Source organism: Dipodomys spectabilis, unplaced genomic scaffold (genome assembly GCF_019054845.1).
Source record: "Dipodomys spectabilis isolate Male_0828 unplaced genomic scaffold, ASM1905484v1 ptg000366l, whole genome shotgun sequence".
Lineage (NCBI taxonomy): Eukaryota > Metazoa > Chordata > Mammalia > Rodentia > Heteromyidae > Dipodomys > Dipodomys spectabilis.
The window spans coordinates 1,555,701-1,576,703 of NW_024871043.1; the positions used below are offsets into that span (position 1 = coordinate 1,555,701).

Consider the following 21,003-nt stretch of genomic DNA (forward strand, 5'->3'; position numbering starts at 1 on the left):
GCGAGATTTCTAGTGAAATGGTATTGGGCGCCGCGCCTTTTCCGGCTCTGGAAGAAGCGCGACTCGAACCCTGGAAAAGAAAACGGGCAGGATGCCACGGGCCCTGCCCAGACTGCTCTCCATCCTAACCCTGGACACCCCCTAAATGGATGCTCTCCACGTTCCCGCCAGAGCCTCTGCGGCTGTCAGGGAATCCAAGTGACTTCCGGCCACCTGCGTGCGGGTCTAGGTGTAGATCGGCCCGCCCCTCCCATCCTCTGGAGGCTTCCGTCTCTTCTGGCTGGGGAGAGGCGGGAGGGCGGGCAGCTGCCCCGCCTCAGCCCCGCCTCTCTGCGCACTTCCGCCCGCTCTCGCAGTTAGCCCTCCGGCTCGAATGAAGCCATTTCCGGTCTCCTTTGGCGCCTTCCTCCATCCTCTTCCGGGTTATGGCGGCCTGGTGCCCCGGATGTAGCCTTGGCGAAAGCATCTTTCCTTTCTTCCTCCACCTCCCCGTGGGATCCCCGGTGAGCGCGGGCAGTTGGGACTACCTGAGTGCCCGTGGCTCTGCTGCCGGTGTGGTTTGTAACAGTCCGGGACGGCTGGGGGAGTCACCACGTGGATGGGAGTCGGCGCGGGGAGAAGCGGAGCGGCCGGGGCGCCGGGTCCCGGGTCTAGCCGGGCCGGGAGGGTCCGGGAGGGGGGGAGGGGGCGTGTCGGCCTGTCAGGCCCGGAAGCCCGACTCCCTTCTTCAGGGACAATCACAGGCGCAGCGATTCTCTCATCGCTCCCTTCCCCAGCTAGGCCTGTCTCTTCACCAGGAGCAATGCTTGTCCCGGGGGCCCTCTCGCGGTCAGTCCCTTCCTTATCTAGTTTCCTTACTCTGCATCCTTTTCCTGGACTCAGCTTGAAGAAATCCCCCTCTGCCAGTCATGCCAAAGAGGAAAGTGACTTTCCAAGGTGTGGGAGATGAGGACGATGAGAATGAAAACAGTGCTCCCAAGAAGAAGGTGAAGTGATCTACGTTGCATTCGGGGGGAGTAAAGCGTACGGGGGCGGGGCCCCAAGCCTGAACGAAGAGGAGGAAAGGGGTGGTGTGTCATAGAGTTTCCCTGCATTCCCGGAGTACTGGGTCTGAATGGTTTTCAGTTTGGGTCCAGATGTTGGGCTGTTTGGGAAGTCATCAGTAATATGCCTGTCTCACTGCTGCTACTTGCTCACAGCTCGTGGACCCTGTGGTTGGGGCAGGGGGTCCTGGGAGCCGCTTCAAAGGCAAACACTCTTTGGACAGCGATGAGGAGGATGATGATGATGAGGGGTCCAGAAAATATGACATCCTGGCCTCGGAAGATGTAGAAGGTGAGTTATATACAAGAAGTAGCTCAGTGGCAAAGCACTGGACTAGCAAGTGAAATGTCCTGGGTTCGATCCCCAGTACCAAAATTAAAAAAAAAAAAAAAAAAAGTAAACATGGACTCTGCTAGAAGGAAAGGTCAGGGGCCTTAGGAATGTGCAGCAAGGGAGGCTCCTGTCTCTGTTTTACATACCTAGCATAGGGTAACCTTTTTTTTTTCTTCTTTTCTATACAGGTCAGGAAGCAGCCACACTCCCCAGTGAAGGAGGTGTACGGATTACACCTTTCAACCTGCAAGAAGAGATGGAAGAAGGCCATTTTGATGCTGATGGCAACTACTTCCTGAACCGGGATGCTCAGATCCGAGACAGCTGGCTGGACAACATTGACTGGGTGTGGCTCAGGGGCTGGCATAACTGAGGCCTGGGGATGGCAAGTACTGGGCCTGGGCCCCAGTGGAGGTTTATAGGAATTTGTGGGGGGTTAGTCATGTCCCTGAGGTTTTTTGCTCAAGGCTAGTGCTGTACCACTTTAAGCCACAGCGCCACTTCCGGTTTTCTGGTGGCTAATTGGAGATAAGAGTCTCATAGACTTTTCTTCCCTAAACCATGATCCCCTGATCTCAGCCTCCCGAGTAAGCTAGGATTATAGCCATAAGCTACCAGAGCTCAGCTTGAATTTTTTTTTTCTTTTGTGCCAGTCCTGGGGCTTGACCAGTCCTGGGTGCTGACCCTGAGCTTTTTTGCTCAGGGCTAGTGCTCTACCACTTGAGCCACAGCTCCACTTCTGACTTTCTGTGGTTAATTGAAGGTGAGACTCCCACAGACTTTCTTGGGCTGACTTCAAGCTGAAATCTTAGATCTTTTAGGATTACAGGTATGAACCACCTGCACCCAGCAGGAAATAATTCTTTATCTTTCCTTTATAGGTGAAGATCAAGGAGCGGCCACCTGATCAGCGACAAGCCTCAGACTCAGAGGATGAGGACAGTGTGGGCCAGACACCAATGAGTGCCCAAGCCCTCCTAGAGGGACTTTTAGAGCTGCTGTTGCCAAGGGAGACAGTAGCGGGGGCACTGAGGCGTCTGGGGGCCAGAGGAGGAAGCAAAGGAGGCAGCAAGGGGACAGGGAGGCCTAGCTCCCCCCAACGCCTGGACCGGCTCTCGGGGTTGGCTGACCAGATGGTGGCCCGAGGCAACCTGGGTGTATACCAGGAAACTAGGGAACGGTTGGCTATGCGGCTAAAGGGGTTAGGGTGCCGGACCCAGGGAGCCCCTGACCCTACCCCTCCACCCTCCCTGGACATGTTCGCTGAGGAAGTGGCTGAGGGGGAGCTGGAGACCCCAACCCCTACCCAGAAAGAAGGTGAGCTTGGAGGGCCAAAGAGGGGTACTGTGGGGAGAAGGCAGGGCACTGGAGGCCCAAATGGCTTTGCCTCTTGTTTTAGAAACAGAGTCGCCAGGAGATGGTCTGGTGGATGTAATGTGGGAATATAAGTGGGAGAACACAGGGGATGCTGAGCTCTATGGGCCCTTTACAAGTGCCCAGATGCAGGTAAGCCCCTTTCTATATCCTTTGGCCTTGTCCCTCCCTCCCCTGACTCCTGTCGTTCTTCTCAATTCTGCTCTCTCTTCCTGCAGACCTGGGTGAGCGAAGGCTACTTCCCCGACGGTGTTTATTGCCGGAAGCTGGACCCCCCTGGTGGTCAGTTCTACAACTCCAAACGCATTGACTTTGATCTCTACACTTGAGCCTATTGAGAGCCCAGTTGAGTGGCCCCTTCTTTTCCGGACATGGTGGAGGAGGCCCCAGCGACCTCAGCAGTTAGGATATTGGAGGCCACTTTTCAATCAGTTTTCCTTTCCCTTAAATCCTTGGCTGCACTGATGGCCAAAAGCCAGGGGCGTATGCCATAGCTCCTCTGGCCTTGCCTAAGTCCTTGAGTGTTTCCTCCATGAAGTTCCTCCTTGGCAGTTTCTCTCTGATTTCTTGGACCATCTCACCTTTGTGGACCCCCATTAGTAGCAGAGTTCGAGCCTATCAGGTGTCTCGAGGTCCCCTTTCCCAAACTCTGCTCATTGTGTAGAAATCCTTTCACTCGCACCCTTCTCCAGTCTTCTCTGGAGTTCTTGTTCTGTTCCTCTTGAGTCTTTGACCCCCAGGGATAGAGGTCCCAAGTGGAGATTTAAGGCCTGGAAGGGCTAAGCTATCTGGAAGACTTTAGGACTCTGTTGAGGGCAAGCAGGAGCATGGTACACACTGGCTCCCACCTTCTCAAGCTCCGTAGACTTCAGCCAAAAGCGCTGTGAGCCTGAGACTGAGCTGACTCTTCCCTAATCTGGCTTCTCTTTCTCCCGTGGCAGTTTCCACGCCTCTTAAGTGAAGTGCAAACCCAGTGATGGTACATGAAAGGCCCTTCAAGGCCATCTGGACTAGCCATGCATTGCACAGGCACAGAGAGGGGGCAGGAACTCGCTAGAGGTCACACAGTGATTCCATTGGCTCAGACCCAGTGGGCATGTTTTCCAGACTTTGCTTGGCCACAAAGTCTTTTCTGCTTGGCCTTGTAGCCTCCATTCCCAAGCCCTGCTTGTAACTACTACTGGGCTAGTGTCTGAAGGAAACAGGTGATTGGGCTGGTCTGCTGCCAGAAACTCTTGAGTCTGGTCGAGGAGACACGGAAGACAGGTGTGATTTTATTGCCTGGACTAACACGTTCTTCCCCAACCAGTATTGCCTTATACCCCACCTAATTTGTACCAAGTTAGATTGATTATTCTGCTGTGTCCCTGTGGCTGAACCAAGTGGCTGTACGGGACTGAGGGAGCTGGCTGGTGCCCAGGTAATAATGGCTCTTAGAAGCTCTCCAAGTGTTGCTAGTATGCCATCAGCTGAAAACCCCTGAGCAGCCTCACTCCTGTGACTCGGCTACTCCTGAAGAGAGAAGACACCTTCTTGACCCTTCTGGGGTAACAGCTGATCTTGTGTGGCTTTTGTGGAGACGGTTAGTTGCAGGAGATCTGTGTACCAGAGTTAAGAGGCTACCCAGGAGTCCCAGAGGAGCAGGGAGCAGCCTAGAAACAAGGAGAGTCAGGGAGGGAGGGGCGGTTTGAGGCTGAGTGGGGTCTCGATACTCTTGTGAGGCCTTCATCTTCTATATTTAGGTCCTTTCAGTGCCAGCCTATGCCAGAATTTGACTTGCCCAAGAAGCCATCTTTGTTGTCAGACCTGACTGTTAGTAAGAAAGAAAATCCTTCCAGATAAAACTGGAAAGTGTCTTTGATTAAAAGATACCTTGGTTCTAGAAGTGTTTAGAAATGAAAAGAAATACAATGGTCACCTTTGTAGCCCCAATGACTATTCCCCCTCTCCTCAAATAGTGGGGATTGAATCCAGGGCTTTGCACTTAAGCCACACAACCCCCTGCGACCCCTCCCCTTCCCCAGTCCTTTTATTTGTGCTTTTTGTTTTTGAGATTAAAGTCTTACTAAATCCGCCTGGGCAGGAACTTGGGATCTCCCCCCCCCCCCCCCCCCCCACTTGCTGAGTAGCTAGCTGGGATCACCGGCGTACACCACCATTCCAGGCTATCTTGGGAAGTGGGGAGTGTCCGTGTTTGATGGTGGATGGCTGCCTAGGATTCCTGCCCCTGGTGTCCAGCAGCAACTACAGACTCCACGTGTTCAAGGCTGACTTCATCTCACAGTTTCACCAATGGCACTGGGGGGTGGCCAGAATCATGGTTCACAAAGCTACCCACGTGCCGAGCTCCAGGCCTGTGACTATTACCTTCATGGTATAAGAGAACTTGCAGACAAACGATAGTGAGTTTTGAGATTATTTGAGGTGATTGATGTGGGATAAGGGTCTTCTCAGTGGTCCTTATGAGTGAAAGAGATGAAGTTGAGAGGCCCCCAGCAAGAAAGGGGAGGACATTGCTCTGCCAGCTGTGAAGATGGAGGAAAGGGCTGTATGCCAAGGTGTCCTAGAGAAGCTGGGGAAGGCAAAAAGTACACTTTTTTTGCCCCAGACCTTCAAGAGCATAGCCCCTTGAGAAGGCTAGTCCAGTGAAACCATCTTGGACTTGGCAAGAATAGTAAGATAATAAACTTGTGTTGTTTAAAGCGGCTAAGTTTGTGGTCATTTGATACAGCCTCAGTGTGTAGTAAATCCACATCTGGCCAGCTGAGTGCCTCTCCCCTGGGGGCCACTGTGATCATAGGCTCTCCCTGTGCTCAAGCCGTTTCCGCCTACAACTGGGCTTACCTTTTGCCAATCTTCTAGATTTACAGAAAATTTAGAATACTCTAAATTCACTTAGTTTCCTCTGTTAACATCTTAAAATAACATGTTTGCCACAACTGACAATTCTAACGTTGCTACTATTTTTTTCCAGTCCCAGGAAAGGGTGGAGTCAAACTTGAAGGCTCACAAATTCTGAACAAACCCTCTACTACTGAATTGTCCTCAGCCCAACATTACTGTGGGGTTTTTGTTTGTTTTGTTTTTTGGTGTCGGTCGAGGAGTTTGAACTCAGGGCACTGTCCCTGAGCTTTTGTGCTCAAAGATAATGCTTTGAGCTATAGTTCTGACTTTTTTGGGGAAGTGGGGGTGATTAATTGGAGTTTCACAGCCTTTTCCTGCCCTGACTGGCTTCAAACCACAGTCCTCAGATTTCAGCCTCCTTAGTAGGATTACAGGTGTGAGCCACTGGAGCCCAGTCCAGCATTACTGTTTAAAACAGCTTTATTGAGATGTACTCCACCCATTTAAAGGACACAGACAAGTACCCCACATCTAACTAGACTCTAGACTTTAAGAAATATTCAGAGTGAGCCAGGCACCTTTGGCTCATACTCAAGAGGCTGAGATCTGAGGAGCTTGGTTCAAAGCCAGCCCAAGCAGGAAAGGCCATGAGACTTACTGTCAATTAACCACCAAAAAATACCCGGATATTGAGTGTGGCTCAAATGGTAGAGCACTGTCCTTGAGTAAAAAATGGACAGTGCCCAGCCCTGAGTTTACACCCCAATGCCAGCAGTAAAACAAAGTACACATTTTATTGCCTTTTAGTGTAATCGTAGAGCGACAACCACAATATAATTTTAGAACTTTGTACCATAAAAGAAACCTTGAGGCTGGGCACCGGTGGCTCACGCCTGTAATCCTAGCTACTCAGGAGGCTGAGATCTGAGGATGGAGGTTCAAAGCCAGCCCGGGCAGGAAAGTCCGTGAGACTTTAATAAGCCACTAGAAAACCAGAAGTGGTGCTGTGGCTCAAGTGGTAGAGCGCTCACCTTGAGCTAAAGAGTGTAGGGACAGTACCTAGGCCCAGAGTTCAAGCCCCATGACTGACAGAAAAAAAAAAGCCTCAGTACCAATACACACACACTCACACAAAACCCCACAAATGATGGCGTAATAGAACCAGCATTAGTCCTCTTGACCCTCAAAGTGAGCTCACCACACTTACGACTTTAAACCACACCCAAGTGTTGATTTCTCCCCAATTTCATCTTCAGCATAGACCTTTTTTGTAAGCTTAAAAACTGGCATCTTTGCATTGTTTTAGTGGGCATACCAAAACAGCATGTCCCCAAATGTGCTCTTACATACACCCTGCAACCCGCAGCCCTCCCCTATCAGGTGGAGAGTCAGAGTAGATAGATAAGGAGACAGAGAAGTTAAAATGAGTAATTATTAAAGGGGCCAGACTCTCACATTAAAACTGGGAAATAGAAACTAAAAAACAACCAGTTACAAGAACAGGAAATATGCAGAGGCTATCTGTGTCTGCCTTCGTTGAGACCCTAAGAAGCTGCAAACTTCTTAATGGGTAAAGAGAAAATTGGGCCTAGCACCAGTAGCTCATGCCTATAATCCTAGCTACTCACAAGGCTGAGATCTGAAGATTCCATTTCAAAGCCATTCCAGCCACGTAAATACCTGAGGGCTCTCATCTCCAATTAACCAGCAAAAAGCCTGAAGTGGAAGTGTGGCCCAAGGTGGTAGAGCATCAGCCAAGTAAGAACAAGAGGCCCTAAGTTCAAACCCCAGTACTGGTACCAAACAAAGAATTTGAAGGCAAATCTGGCTAAGGAAAGTCTCCAAATCATCTGTTGTCTCTGTGTTTTGAGTAGTTCTCACCCACCGTTCCAACCCAAGCAAGTGCCTTTTTGTTGTTGTCGGTGATGGGGCTTGAACTCTGGGCCTGGGTACTGTCCCTGAGCTCTTCAGCTCAAGGCTGAAGGCTCAAGGTTCTACCACTTGAGCCACAGCACCACTTCCATTTTTCTGGTGGTTAATTGGAGATAAGAGTCTCACAGACTTTCTTGCCCTGGCTGGCTTTTAACCATTGTCCCTCAGATCTTAGCTTCTTGAGTAGCTAGGATTACAGGCATGAGCCACTGGTACCTGGCCCTACTTTATTTTGTTACACTAAAATAAATCTCTAATAAAACTTTCAGCTGTGAGATTGTTGTGACACTTTGAAATGCTTTTTTTTTTTTTTAATGTGTGAATCTCAAGAATGGTGTGAATCTTAATGATTTTATATGAAATCTGGGAAGCTAAGTGAGCCCCTTATTTATCTTCTGGTGATCAGAACTCATCTATTGCTGCAGTTGGTCTTGCCAAAATCTTGGTAGGTGGCCTCTATCCTGTCTCTTGCAGCCCCTGATTCAATCTGCTAAAAAAAAAAAAAAAAACCCTGTTGGTTTTACATTTAAAAGATACTCTGGGGGCTGGGAAGATGGCTCAGTGGTAGAGTGCTTGCATTGCATGCATGAGGCCCTGGGTTCGATTCCTCAGCACCATATAAGCAGAAAAAGCCAGAAGGGATGCTGTGGCTCAAGTGGTAGAGCACTAGCCTAGCTGTGAGCTGAAGAGCTGAGGGACAGCGCCGAGGCCCAGAGTTCAGGCCCCATGACTGACCAAAAAAGAAAAAAAGAAAAGAAAAGAAAAAAAACATTCTGCTTCTGATCACTTCTCTCCACAGCTCTTATCAGCCTGATCTAGGTCATCTGTTACCTGGACCATGGCAGGAACCTTCTCCCAGGTCTCCCTGTTTCTACCTTTGTCTCTTTTCCAAGTCATTGTCCTCCAATAGCTCCCCATTAACTCAGTAAAATTCCATCTGATGACCCAAAGTCTGGGCCCGTGTCTTCTTGGTTCCTCCTCCTGGTATATTTGTTTATAGAGTGTCTCCCTCAGGAGAAGGTCACCTCCCGGAGGACAGCTGTTCCTGAACACAGGTCCAAAGCTCATCCTATGGAAAAAAGCAATGAGAAGAGCATTTGAGAGAAAGGAAGACTGTATTCAGTGGCCAAAGAATAGAGAAAAAGGAGCTTTGCTCACAATCCAACTTTTTGATGTTGCTGAGGAGTCACAGACAGAGAATAGGGATCACAAGGGAGAGCTATGCTAATAGAGTAGAGGGATAGGCATTTTCTTTTTTGAATAATCAGGAAGCTTCCATGAACCAGGATGCCACCTCTTTCCACATCTTTCCTCATCATTGGGTTTTGGGTCATTGTGACTGATGTCTTAACCTTGATGGGGAAAGAGAGAGATTAGGCAATTCTAGGTCAAGTTAACACTGTATTATATAGCTTCAGACAAAACATTTCAGTGATCAACATGTTGACGTGCAGAGTTGAGTAGCATCTCACCCAAAGTTAAGGCAGGAAAGGGGACAAGACCCAATATGAAGGTAAAGATGTCAGCTCTCTCATTCCTCCTCCAGTCACCCTCCGATGTCCTCAAAGTCCAAATGAGGAGTTCATGTTCCCAAGAAAAGCAGCCTTTGACTGCCTGAAAAGTAATCCAAGCAACTATTATCACCACCACCAACCTATCAGAAGAGTTATCTACAGCAAAGCTAGTGGAGGATTTAATAATATATCCTCACCCAGCTCTATGACCGCCAAAAGGAGTAGGATTTTGAGGTCAACTCAGAGGATTCACTTAAGGTTTTCCTGAGAACAAGAAGACTTCGTTTGGTTCTGTTTTTTTATGTTTTGGCCAGTCCTGGGGCTTGAACTCAGGTCCTGGACACTGTCCTGGAGCCTTTTTGTGTTCATAGTGCTTTACCACTTGAGCCACAGTGCCACTTCCAGCCTTTTCTGAATAGTATATTGGAGATGAGTTTCACTGACTTTCCTGTCCACGCTGGCTTTGAACTGTGATCCTCAGATCTCAGCCTTCTGAGTAGCTAGGATGACAGGTATGAGCCACTTGCACCCAGCTTTAGTTCATTCTTATATCACATTCTTTTTTTTTTTTTTTCCCCGTTGTGGGGCTTGAACTCTGGGCCTGGGCCCTGTCCCTGCACTTTTCAGTTCAAGGCTAGCTCTCTACCACTTGAGCCACAGCCCCACTTCTGGTTTTCTGGTGGTTTATTGGAGATAAGAGTCTCATGGACTTTCTGGCCTGGGCTGGCTTTGAACCGCAATCCTCAGATCTCAGTCTCCTGAGTAGCTAGGATTACAGGCATGAGCCACCGGCGCCCAGCTATGCCACATTCTTAAGCCAGGCTGAAGGTTGGTGTTCAGCAAATACTTGTGCAATAATAAAGAAATTGAATATGAGGAAGAGCGAGACTACAGGGGGCTACATTGCTGAGAAGTGTTAGCTAACTTAAGGGCAGTCTGATCCCAGGGTTTCCATAAGCCATTATATCATAATGATATAATGATCATTATGACATCTGTCAGTCAGCATGACTGGCATCTGTCAGCATGACGTATGCTCTCAAATACAAATTAACTGCCAGAAACACAGTTCTCTAAGGAACTGCTGTTTCTTCCCTTTTGACTAAGAGAAGTCATATGAATTTTCCCTTTTGGGGCCAGCCCTGAGAAGCTCAAAATCAAATGTAGAGCTGGTCACTTTTTTTTTTTTTTTGGTTAGTCGTGGGTCTTGACTCTGGGCCTGGGCCAGTCCCTCAGCTCTTCAGCTCAAGGCTAGCACTCTACCACTTGAGCCACAGCTCCACTCTGGCCTTTTCTGTTCATGTGGTACTAAGGAATCAAACCCAGGGCCTCATGCATGCGAGGCAAGCACTCTACCACTGAGCCACCTTCCCAGCCCTAATTTATTTTTTCTTTTTGTTCTGGGCCCAGGTGCTGTCCCTGAGCTTTTGTGCTTAAGACTAGCACTCCACCATTTGAACCACAGCTCCACATCTGGCTTTTTGGTGGCTAATTAGAGATGAATGGCTCATGTCTGTAATCCTAGCTACTCAGGAGGCTGAGATCTGAGGACTGCGCGTGGTTCAAAGCAGATGTGGGCAAGAAAATCTGTGAGATTCTTCTCTCCAATTAATCACAGGAAAAGTCAGAAGTGATACTGTGGCTCAAGCAGTAGAGCATTAGCTTCAAGCAAAAAGATGCTCAGCATCCAGGCCCAGAGTTTGAGCCCCAGGACCAACAAAAGAAAAAAAAAAAAAAAGGTCTCACAGACTTTCCTGCCCAGATGGCTTTAAACCATGATTCTCAGATCTCAGCTTCCTGAGTAGCTAAGGATTACAGATGTGAGCCTCGCAGTAATTTAATTTCATGGGTTTAATTTCTAGGAATTCTGTCACTATTTATTCTTCATAAAAGCTTGTTCTTTCTGAAAAAAAAGCAATATCTTCTCAACTATTTAGAATACTAGCTTTATCTTTCTTTTTTCCTTTTTTATAAATTGTGTTTTCTCCAGTAATATTTTTTAAAATGTAATTAGGATTCTTTTTTTTTTTTTTTTTGGTTGGTCGTGGAGCTTGAACTCTGGGCCTGAGCACTGTCCCTCAGCTCTTCAGCTCAAGGCTAACGCTCTATCACTAGAGCCACAGCGCCACCTCCAGCTTTTTTTTTTTTTACTGCTTAGATGGTGCTGAGGAATCAAACCCAGGGCCTCATGCATGCAAGGCAAGCACTCTGCCACTGAGCCACCTTCCCAGCCCTAATTAGGATTCTTTTGGCTACGAATAACTCAAACTTCTAGGAAGCCCAGAGGCAGGGATGCATGGGCTAAAAGATGTTGATCACACTGGGCACCAGTGGCTCACACCTGTCATCTACACAGGAGGCTGAGATCTGGGGATTGTGGTTTAGAAGCCAGCCTGGTTAGGGAAGTCAGTGAGACTTTTTTTTTTGCCAGTCCTAGGGCTTGCACTCAGGGACTGGGTGCTGTCCCTTAGCTGTTTTGCTCAAGTCTAGTGCTCTACCACTTAAGCTACAGCGCTACTTCTGGCCTTTTCTGAGTAGTTTATTGGGGATGAGAGTCTCACAGATTTTCCTGCCTGGGCTGGCTTTGAACACTATCTTCAGCTCTCAGCCTCTTTAGTAGCTAGGATTATAGGTGGGAGCCACCAGCACCCGGCTCTGTGAGAAATTTATCTCCAACCAACCACCAAAAAGCCAGAAGTGGAGCTGTGGCTCAAGTGGTAGAGAGCCAGCCTCAAGCAGAAAAAAGCTAAGGGACAGTTCTGAGGCTCTGAGTTCAAGATCCAGCACTAAATAAATAAAAAGCAAACAAATAAATAAAGGCTGTTGATCAGCTTTTGCAGTGGCTCAAAGATCCTGTGCTCTTTGTCTGTTCTGCCGCCCTACAATGTTGTCATCGTGGAGCAAGTTCCTCTCAGAGTTGTGGGATGCGTTTTTCACTCATGTCTGGTGGGAGGAGAAGTCACCGTTTCTAGTTCTTTGAAAAGTAAGGAGGGACTTTTGTTTCCTTCCTTGTATCACAGAGGCTGAGAATGGGGAACATGTCCTTTCCTGACGCACTAGGATGGGGGAATGTGACTGCTGTGAGTCACTTTTTATCAAGATGACCAAATACCTAACTTAAAGAGGATTTATTTTGGTTCATGGTCTCAAACGTTTTAATCCATGATTGCTTGGTCTCCTCACTTTGGGCCTGAGGCAACACTTAACATCAGGGTGGAAGGAGGACATGGCAGGATAGAGCTTTTCACCTCATGGTGGCCAGGAAGTAGAAAGAGTCTTGGACAAAATATGCCCTTCACAGCCTATCCCTAGTTGCCTACTTCCTCCAAGCATGTCTTACTTCCTCAGTCTCCATCACCTGCCAATAATGTCAACAAGTCACAAATCCATCAATGGGTTAATCCATTGATGAAGGCAGAGAATGTACAGTTCAAGCACTTCTCATTAATACCTTACCTGGGGACCAAGCCACTTAGCACATGAACCTTCTAGGGAATACTTCACATCTAAAGCATAATAGATACTTTATGGCTGGGAATGTGGCAAAGTTGGTAGAGTGCTTGCCTAGCATGCATGAAGCCCTGGGTTTGATTCCTCAGTACCACATAAACAGAAAAAGCCGGAAATGGCACTGTGGCTGAGCAAAAGAAGCTCAGGGACAGCACCCAGGCCTTGAGTTCAAGCCCCAGAACTGGTAAGAAGAAGAAGAAGAAGAAAAGCATAATAGATACTTTAATCACCTTCGCCTGGAGCTGACCTCTGTGTGGATGGAGATGGGGCACTGCACATGTTAAGGGTTCTTTTAGGAAGGAAGGAAGCAGAAGAGATTATGGGGTTATTTTACTTGGGTGTTTTCTTTCCTTGTTGCAGGGTTTCTTGAATCTCTAGAATTTTGATTTTTTTTTTTCTTCTGAAGAGTCTTCCTATGCAGCCCAGGCTAGTCCTGAACTCATAATCTTTCTGCATCAGCCTTCCAAGTGCCAGGACTACAGGTGTGAACCATCATAGTTGGCTCTAGTGTTAAGGAGCCTGTCCTGGCTGACATCAGGCCTAGAAACCTGAACTAAGTCAGGACCTCCTCCCCTTCAGGGACCATTCTGGTGATAAGCACACCAGCCATTATTGTAACCAGTTTGACCAGAATGAGCTTGGTCACTAGCTTCTGTAATCATGCTTGTGTCCTGTGCTAATTCTTTTTTTTTTTTGGTCCAGTTGTGGGACCTGAGCACTGTCCCTCAGCTCTTCAGCTCAAGGCTAGTGCCCTACCACCTGAGCCACAGCGCCACTTCCGGCTTTTTTCTTTTTGCTTATGTGGTGCTGAGGAATCGAACCCAGGGCCTCAGGCATGTAAGGCAAGCGCTCTACCACTGAGCCACCTTCCCAGCCCCTCCTGTGCTAATTCTTACGTCCCCTTGCCCACCTAAACTTGCTTACAAATACTCTGTACAAACCAATAGTCAGTACTCAGATTTTGGATGGGACTCCCCTGGGCCCGCCAGGGTAAAATAAACCTGAGTTACTCCCGCCTTGGTCTCAACAGTCTAGTCATCTTTCTGTGGCACTAGTAGTTCTTTAAATCTACTTTTGTCCAAAATGAGTCAACAAAGGCTAATTGGTACTTTTTTTTCTTTTTGTCAGTCATGAGGCTTGAACTCTGGGCCTAGGCACTGTCCCTGTGCTCTTTAGCTCTAGGCTAGTGTTTTACCACTTGAGCCACAGCGCTCCTTCTGGTTTTCTGGTGGTTTATTGGAGATAAGAGTCTCACGGACTTTCCTGCGGGCTGGCTTTGAACTGTGATCCTCAGATCTCAGCCTCCTGAGTAGCTAGGATGACAGGCGTGAGCCACCAGCGCCCAGCCTAATTGGTACTTTCTACTCTGAAGTAAAACTTTCTAACCTGAAAGATAAACTTTTGCATTTTTCTTTTTGTTTTAGGGTTTTTTGTTTTTTGTGTTTTTGTGGTTGCTGTTGGTGGTGGTGGTGGTCATGGGGCTTGAACTCAGCACCTAGGTATGTTCCTGACCTTTTTTCACTCAAGGCTAGTTTTCTACAACTATTTTTTTTTTTTTTGGGGGGGGGGGGTCAGTCGTGGGACCTGAACTCTGGGACTGGGCGCTGTCCCTCAGCTCTTCAGCTCAAGGCTAGTGCTCTACCACTTGAGCCACAGCGCCACTTCCTGCTTTTTTCTGCTTATGTGGTGCTGAGAAATTGAACCCAGGGCCCCATGCATGCCAAAGCATGCAGTGGCAAGGCTCTACCACTGAGCCAACTTCCCAGCTCTAGTGCTGTACTACTTTAAGCCACAGCACCACTTCTGTTTTTCTGGTGCTTACTTGGAGATAAGAGTCTCAAGGGACTTCCTGCCTGGCTGACTTCAAACCAGGATCCTCAGATTACAGGCCTGAGCCATTGGTACCTGGCTTGTCTTTAGAGAAAAAAAAAATCTAAAACTGCATCGGTCTTATCAGCATCAAAATCACACATCCAGGTCTTAGAAGAAAATGAAACAATGCCTTCTAGGTTTTAAGGGGAAATGTTTATTTAGCCTAGAGTTTTCTATCAATCAAGAGCAAGAATAAAAGACATTTAGGCAGAAATACTTAGAACATTTATCTATGTCTTGGGAAGGTCACTTTCTTAGGAAGTGACTTGGGGGAGTACTCCAGCAAAACTGAGAGGCCATGGAGCTAGGCATTTGTGGCTTACGACTGTAATCCTAGCTATTTATTTAGTAGGCTGAGATCCGAGGCTCATGCCTATAATCCAGCAATCTAGAGGCTGAGGAAGAAAGATCTCTAGTTCCAGATCAGCCTGGACAACATAATGTAATCATTATCTCAAAAAATACAAAGCCGGGGACCAATGACTCACTCCTGTACTCGTAGGTACTCAAAAGGCTGAGCACTGAGAATGGAGATTCAAAGCCAGCCCAGGCTGGAAAGTCGGTGAGACTCTTATCTCCAATTACCCACCAGAAAATTACAAGTGGTGCTGTGGCTCAAACTGATAGAATGCTCTCCTTGAGTGAATGAGCTCAGGAAGAGTGCCCAAGCCCCGAGTTTAAGCCTTAAGACTGACTAGAAACAAAACAAAACAAAACAAAACAAGCTGGATGCTGGTGGCTCATGCCTGTAATCATAGCAACTCCTTAGAAGGCTGAGATCTGCGGATTGTGGTTTGAAGCCAGCGCAGGCAGGAAAGATCATGAAACTATTTTTGTTTTAACCAATCCTGGGGCTTAAGCTCAGGCCTGGGCACTGTCCCTGAGCTTCTTTTGCTCAAGGCTAGCACTCTACCACTTGAGTCACAGCGCCACTTCTGGCTTTTTCTGTTCATGTGGTACTGAGGAATCAAACCCAGGGCTTCATGCAGGCTAGGCAAGCACTTTACCACTAAGCCACCTTCCAAGACCTTTGTTTTTCAGTCCTTGAACTCAAGGCTTAGGTGCTGCCTCTGGGCTTGAGTTTTTACTCAAGGCTAGAGCTCTGCCACTGGAGCCATATCTCCATTTCCATTTTTTTGATGGTTAATTGGAGATAAGAGTTTCACAAACTTTCTTATCTAGGCTGATTTCAAACCATAATCCTTAGATCTCAGCCTCCTGAGTATCTAGGATTATGAGCAACAACAAAAATGCAAAAAAGCTTAGGGACAGTGCCCAGGTCCTGAGTTCAAGTCCCAGGACTGATACCAAAATTAATTTGTAATCAATTTTTAGATTGTTTTTACTGCGCTATAGGAGGCTAAAACTTATTCTCTTATCTAACTCATCTAGCCTAATTTTCCTTCCCAGTGTCTGGTATCACTTTCTATTTTCTGCTTCTCTGAAATCAACTCTTTAGCTTCCACCTGTGAGAAAGAATATACAATATTTCTATTTTTGTGCCTGGCTCATTTCTTTTAACCTGATAGTTTCCAGGTTCATCGATGTTGCTGGAAATGACAGGATTTTTTTTTCTGGCTAATATTCCATTTCCTTTATCCATTCATCCGCTGATGGATGTTTGATGGGTTCTATATCTTGGTTATTATGACTAATGCTGCAAAAGTCATGTGTGTGCAGATGTCTCTTGGAAATAATGATTTCCTTTCCTTTTAATTTATGTCTGGATCAAATAGTATTTCTGTTTTTAGGAATTAAAGAAGAATAATCCAGAACTAGCAAAACAAAAACAAAAACACACAAAAAACTAGAACTGGAAGTTCAGCTCAAATGATAGAGCTCCAGCCATAATGAAAAAGTTTAGCAAGAACTCGAGGCTGCTGGGCATCTGTGGCTCATGCCTGTATTCTTAGCTACTCAGGAGGCTAAGATCTGAGGCTCTTAGAAAGTCTGTGAGACTCATCTCCAGTGAACCAGAAAAAAAAAGCCAGAAGTACAGGTGTGGCTCACGGGGTAGAGTCCCAACTTTGAGCAAAACAACACAAAACAAAACAAAAACTAAGAGACAGTGCCCAGGTTCCTGAGTTCAAACCCCAGAACTGGCACCAAAAAAATTAAATGAATAAATAAATAAGTAAATGAGCAAATACACATAAATAAACACTGCATCTCTTTCCTAGCCAAAGACAATTTGGTTAGTCTGTTAGCTGAGAGCTTTTGAGACAATCTTCCCATGTAGCTTTGAGCATAGTCACTAATTCTATAAAAATAAGACCATAGACCTTGCAGTAGGACTAGTGGGAGTTGTTTCTAAATCTCCTATGTAGGGCACTTGGAGTCTCCGCTGGGGGAGATCCCAACTCCTTGCAACATAGTTCAAGGGCTCACAACCTGCAAAGCCTTCCAGGCCCCAGCTCCCCCCACCCCCTCCAATACTTCCTGGGAGTTGGTGGGCAGGAAATGCACCACCCCAGGTCCTGGTCTGACTCAGGGGGACCACAGATGCAAAGGAAACCACCTTCCCCTCCCTTATTCTCCTCTGCACCCCAGTGTCTCAAGTGTGCTTTCTCACCATGCCAGCTCTGACCCCCCGCTGCGCCATTGTCCCATCTAAGACCCAGGAATCCCCCCAATCTGGACCCCTGCCTCCTCTCTTGTCCCCACTGGGCCCCCAGATTCTCAGGTTCTCATCACAGGGGTAGGAACAGGGGTGGGGTGGGGCAGGACGCATGGGTGGGTGGGTGGAGCCAAGGCCCACTTCCTTTCCCCTTGGGGCTCAGGCTGCTCCAGTCCAAAAGAAGCCTCAGGAGGAGCTGAGCTCCAGTGGCTGGCCCAGGGCTGCCTTATCAGTTGAGCTGGTAAGAGGGTGTGACCTGGGGGGGAGGGGAACAGGAGCCTTAGTGGACATGAGAATGTCCACTGAAGACCCTGACAGGTCATGGGCCTGAGGATCAGAAGCCTGAACAGGCTCAAGGAAGGGCTAGGAGGACGCAGCTATTGATAGTCTGAGTTCTGAGAGCAAGAGGGGAGTTCTGAGGCAGCATCTGAATCCGTGCCTTTGATCTTTCTTATCTTCAGTACTAGGTTTGAGCTCAGGGTACTTGCTAGGCAAGAGTTTCTATGGCTTGAACCACACCTTTTACCTCCCCCCCCCCTCCTACCCCTTACCCACTCTGTTTTTGTTTTTGGGTTTTGTCGGTCATAGGGCTTGAACTCTGGGCCTGGGCGCTGTCCCTCAGCCCTTCAGCTCAAGGCGAGCGCTCTACCACTTGAGCCACTGCATCACTTCTGGTTTTCGGAGTGGTTTATTGGAGATCAGAGTCTCACGGACTTTCCTGCTCCGGCTGGCTTTGAATCGTGACGCTCAGATCTCAGCCTCCTGAGTAGCTAGGATGACAGGTGTGAGCCACCAGTGCCCAGCTCACTCTGGTTATTTTTGAGATAGGGTCTCACTTTTGCCCAGGTGGCTCAGACCTTAATCCTCCTATTTACGCTTCCCACCATAACTCCAATGGCTGTAATTTATCACCACTCCTGACTTGTTTTGTTGAGACAAGGTCTCATTAACTTTGTGCTCAGGCTGACCTTGATCTGTAATCCTCCTGAACACCATTTCTCAATTATCTTGGATTTCAGGCACTGAGCCTGTCCTCTTATTTCTGATAATAGTAAAGGCAAGGATGGAAAAAAAAAAAGCCGTTAAACCACAAGTTGAGCCTGGCAGTTGGCAGGGAAGTGGGCAGGGAGGAGGGCCAGGCTGGGTCCTCCCCCAGCCCCCGTGTGTTCTGTTTCTTCAACTTCTCCACCATCAGGTCCTAACTCCTGCGTCTGCTGGTCACCCTGGAGATGGCCCTGCTTTGTGTCCTCTTTGGGTTGTTCTGGATCCCGATGCTGAGCCTGCAGACTCCAGTAACTTCAGGAAAGCCTCCTTCTTCGGTCTCCTATAACTCTGAGATCCAGCATCTCTCAGACAACCTTACTGATGCTAACAGCACCTGGAACCAGACCTCAACTCCGCCCCACTCCACGCCGTCTGAAAGCAGTAACGTGTCTCTTCCTATGGCTTCCATCAACGCATCTGAGCCAACAGCTTCCCAGGGTGATTCCACCAAGAAGCCTTTGCTTTCCTTAGGAACCTCCAGTGCAACCAGCAGAATTCCTGTCCCTGTCGCAGAGAACTCTCTGGAACACTCCACTTTGACAGGTGGAATCATGACACCTGACTTTCTGGAAACTTCCAATGGTACCGGTGAACCTTCCGTCACCACAGCAACCAATTTTCTGGTTGCTAACAATGAGACTAGTGGATTCCCTGTTACCATGGCAATCAGATCTGTGGCACCCTCTAATGAGATGACAGGACCCCCTGCTACCATGACAACCAGGTCTCTTGAGCCCTCCAATGGGCCCCCTGCTACCATGACAACCAGGTCCCTGGAGTCCTCTAGTGGACCCCCTGTTACCTTGAAGCCCTCCAATGAGACTAATGGACCCTCTGTTGCTATGGCAACTAGCTCTGTTGAGGTCTCTAGTGTGGCCAGCAGCTCTCCAGTCTCTCACGGAAAACTACCTGTAATGACTACTCCGCATCCCTGGACAGACACAAGCTTGAGCCCTGCCCTGGCGGCAGGCCAGGGGTCCCGGGGCATGCTGCTGGTGCCCATGCTCGTGGCACTGCTGGTGGTTATAGTCCTAATGGCTTTGCTGCTGCTGTGGCGCCACCGGCAGAAGCAGCGCACGGGGGTCCTGACGCTCCACAGAGGCGGAAAGCGCAATGGCGTAGCGGATGCCTGGGCTGGGCCAGCTCAGGTCCCTGATGAGGCCATGAGAGCCACGGTGGGAGGATCTGGGGCTGACAAAGGCTCTGGGATCCCTGAGACGGAGGGGTCTGGCCAGAAGCTTTCACTCACCACTTTCTTTGGCAGACGGAAGTCTCACCAGGGCTCCTTAGCACTGGAGGAGCTAAAGCCTGGATCAGGCCCCAGCTTGAAAGGGGAGGAAGAGCCACTGGTGGGCAGTGAGGATGAGGTTGTAGAAGCCCCCACTTCCAATGGGCCGGAAGTAGGGGATGGAGCTGCTTGTGAATAATGAGAGTGGAGTTGGAAGCCTGGTGCTGGTAGCTCACGCCTATAATCCCAGCTACTCAGGAGGCTGAGATCTGAGGATCCCAGTACAAAGCCAGCCCAGGCAAAAAAGTCCATGAGACTTTTATCTCCAGTTAACTAACAAAAAGCCAAGAGAAGTAGAGTCTGGCTCAAGTGGGAGAGCACTAGCCTTGAGTGAAAAGTTAAGGGACTGTGTCCAGGCATTGAGTTCAAAACCCAGTACCGGTGCAGAAAGAAAATAAAATTAGTGGGAGCCACTATTCCTCGCCACTTTCCATTCCCTTCCCTCTTAGCACAATTCCCTCAGCCTTCCCCAGCATCTAGCTGCTGCCCAGACCTTCACTTGCAATCTTTTCTCTGTGTGTGTGTGTGTGTGTGTGTGTGTGTGTGTGTGCGCGCGCACGCCAGTCCTGGGCCTTGAACTCAGGGCCTGGTCATTGTCCTTGAGTTTCTTTTGCTCACAGCTAGCACTCTACTACTTGAGCCACAGAGCCACTTCTGGCTTTTTTTCTGTGTAGGTGGCACTGAGGAATCGAACCCAGGGCTTCATGCATGGTAGGGAAGCACTCTACCACTAAGCCACCTTTCCAGGCCCTTCACTTGCAATCTTCACACAGCTTTTCAACTATAGATTCTCCAGCCAGCATTCTCGCCCAGCGTCTGGAGGTGCACCTGAGCCAGGGCCCACACCTGCTGACCAGCTACGCCCTGCCAAACCTTCATCCACCTTCTTCATCGACCCTTCCTTTCTTTCCTCCATTGACACCAAGCTTACTCAGCCTGTGATTTATCTGAGAACTCCTTCAAAGGATACTCTGAGAAGAAAGAAATGACAAGCCAGAAAATGCCCTAAGAATTTGCTCAGAGAATCTTCTAGTTAGGACAGTCCTGTTGGGCCAACCCATCCATGAAACTTTGATTCGCTTTGGTCCAGCCTGGAGCCCGGGTAAGGGAAGAGGGGAGAGAGGGGTTGGGGGCTGTGTTCTCTGGTGGGCTTGTGACCCACCCCAAAGCACCACCAGCTTCTCCATTCTCTCTGCTCTCCTCTGTATTGACGCTGTCTAATATGGGAGTTTCAGGCTAGGCAGAGTTCTCCAAATTCCCAGCACCTGACTAGGTCCAGAGATGTGGCTTGTGCATCACAGGTGTGAATTTAGCAATGTTGTTGTTGTTTTAAATTTCTTTCTTGGGACTAAGTGATTACATAAACTTCACAGTACTGTGGGATAGTGATACTTAGCTAAAGTCACAAACGCATTTTAACCTTCACAAAGTGAATTGTCATTATCATGGTCTATAAAGCTTGTGAACTCTACAGACTTTGACAATGCAACTAATTCTTCTAAATAGGGTGATATGTAGAGTTCTTTCCTTTGGCTTAGGGTAAGCTGTTCCCATTTTCTCCCTCATTTCCTCCCTTGTTTGTTTTGTTTTTGAAACAAATGTAATTTTATTGCCGGGCATTGGTAGTTCAT

The 21,003-nt window shown here is 48.2% G+C and overlaps 2 protein-coding genes across 5 annotated transcripts; both read left to right on the top strand.

Annotated features, from left to right (window-relative positions):
* The first annotated feature begins 386 nt into the window (after window positions 1–386).
* Cd2bp2 (CD2 cytoplasmic tail binding protein 2) lies at window positions 387–4,639 on the top strand. 4 transcript variants are annotated; one of them, XM_042666768.1, is made up of 7 exons: window positions 387–503; window positions 883–986; window positions 1,200–1,335; window positions 1,566–1,723; window positions 2,259–2,694; window positions 2,783–2,883; window positions 2,970–4,639. In XM_042666768.1, the coding sequence occupies exons 2-7, from the start codon at window positions 909–911 to the stop codon at window positions 3,078–3,080; spliced, it is 1,020 nt and encodes a 339-aa protein (XP_042522702.1). In that variant the 5' UTR covers window positions 387–503; window positions 883–908; the 3' UTR covers window positions 3,081–4,639. The 4 variants fall into 4 exon arrangements, with proteins under 4 accessions (XP_042522702.1, XP_042522700.1, XP_042522699.1 ...); XM_042666766.1 differs by having other exon boundaries at window positions 388–557; window positions 2,777–2,883; XM_042666765.1 differs by having other exon boundaries at window positions 388–503; window positions 2,777–2,883.
* Window positions 4,640–16,948: 12,309 nt separating this feature from the next.
* Window positions 16,949–19,600, top strand: Spn (sialophorin). Its single transcript, XM_042666764.1, has 3 exons — window positions 16,949–17,106; window positions 17,204–17,281; window positions 18,236–19,600. The coding sequence occupies exon 3, from the start codon at window positions 18,270–18,272 to the stop codon at window positions 19,509–19,511; it is 1,242 nt and encodes a 413-aa protein (XP_042522698.1). The 5' UTR covers window positions 16,949–17,106; window positions 17,204–17,281; window positions 18,236–18,269; the 3' UTR covers window positions 19,512–19,600.
* The last annotated feature ends 1,403 nt before the right edge of the window (window positions 19,601–21,003 follow it).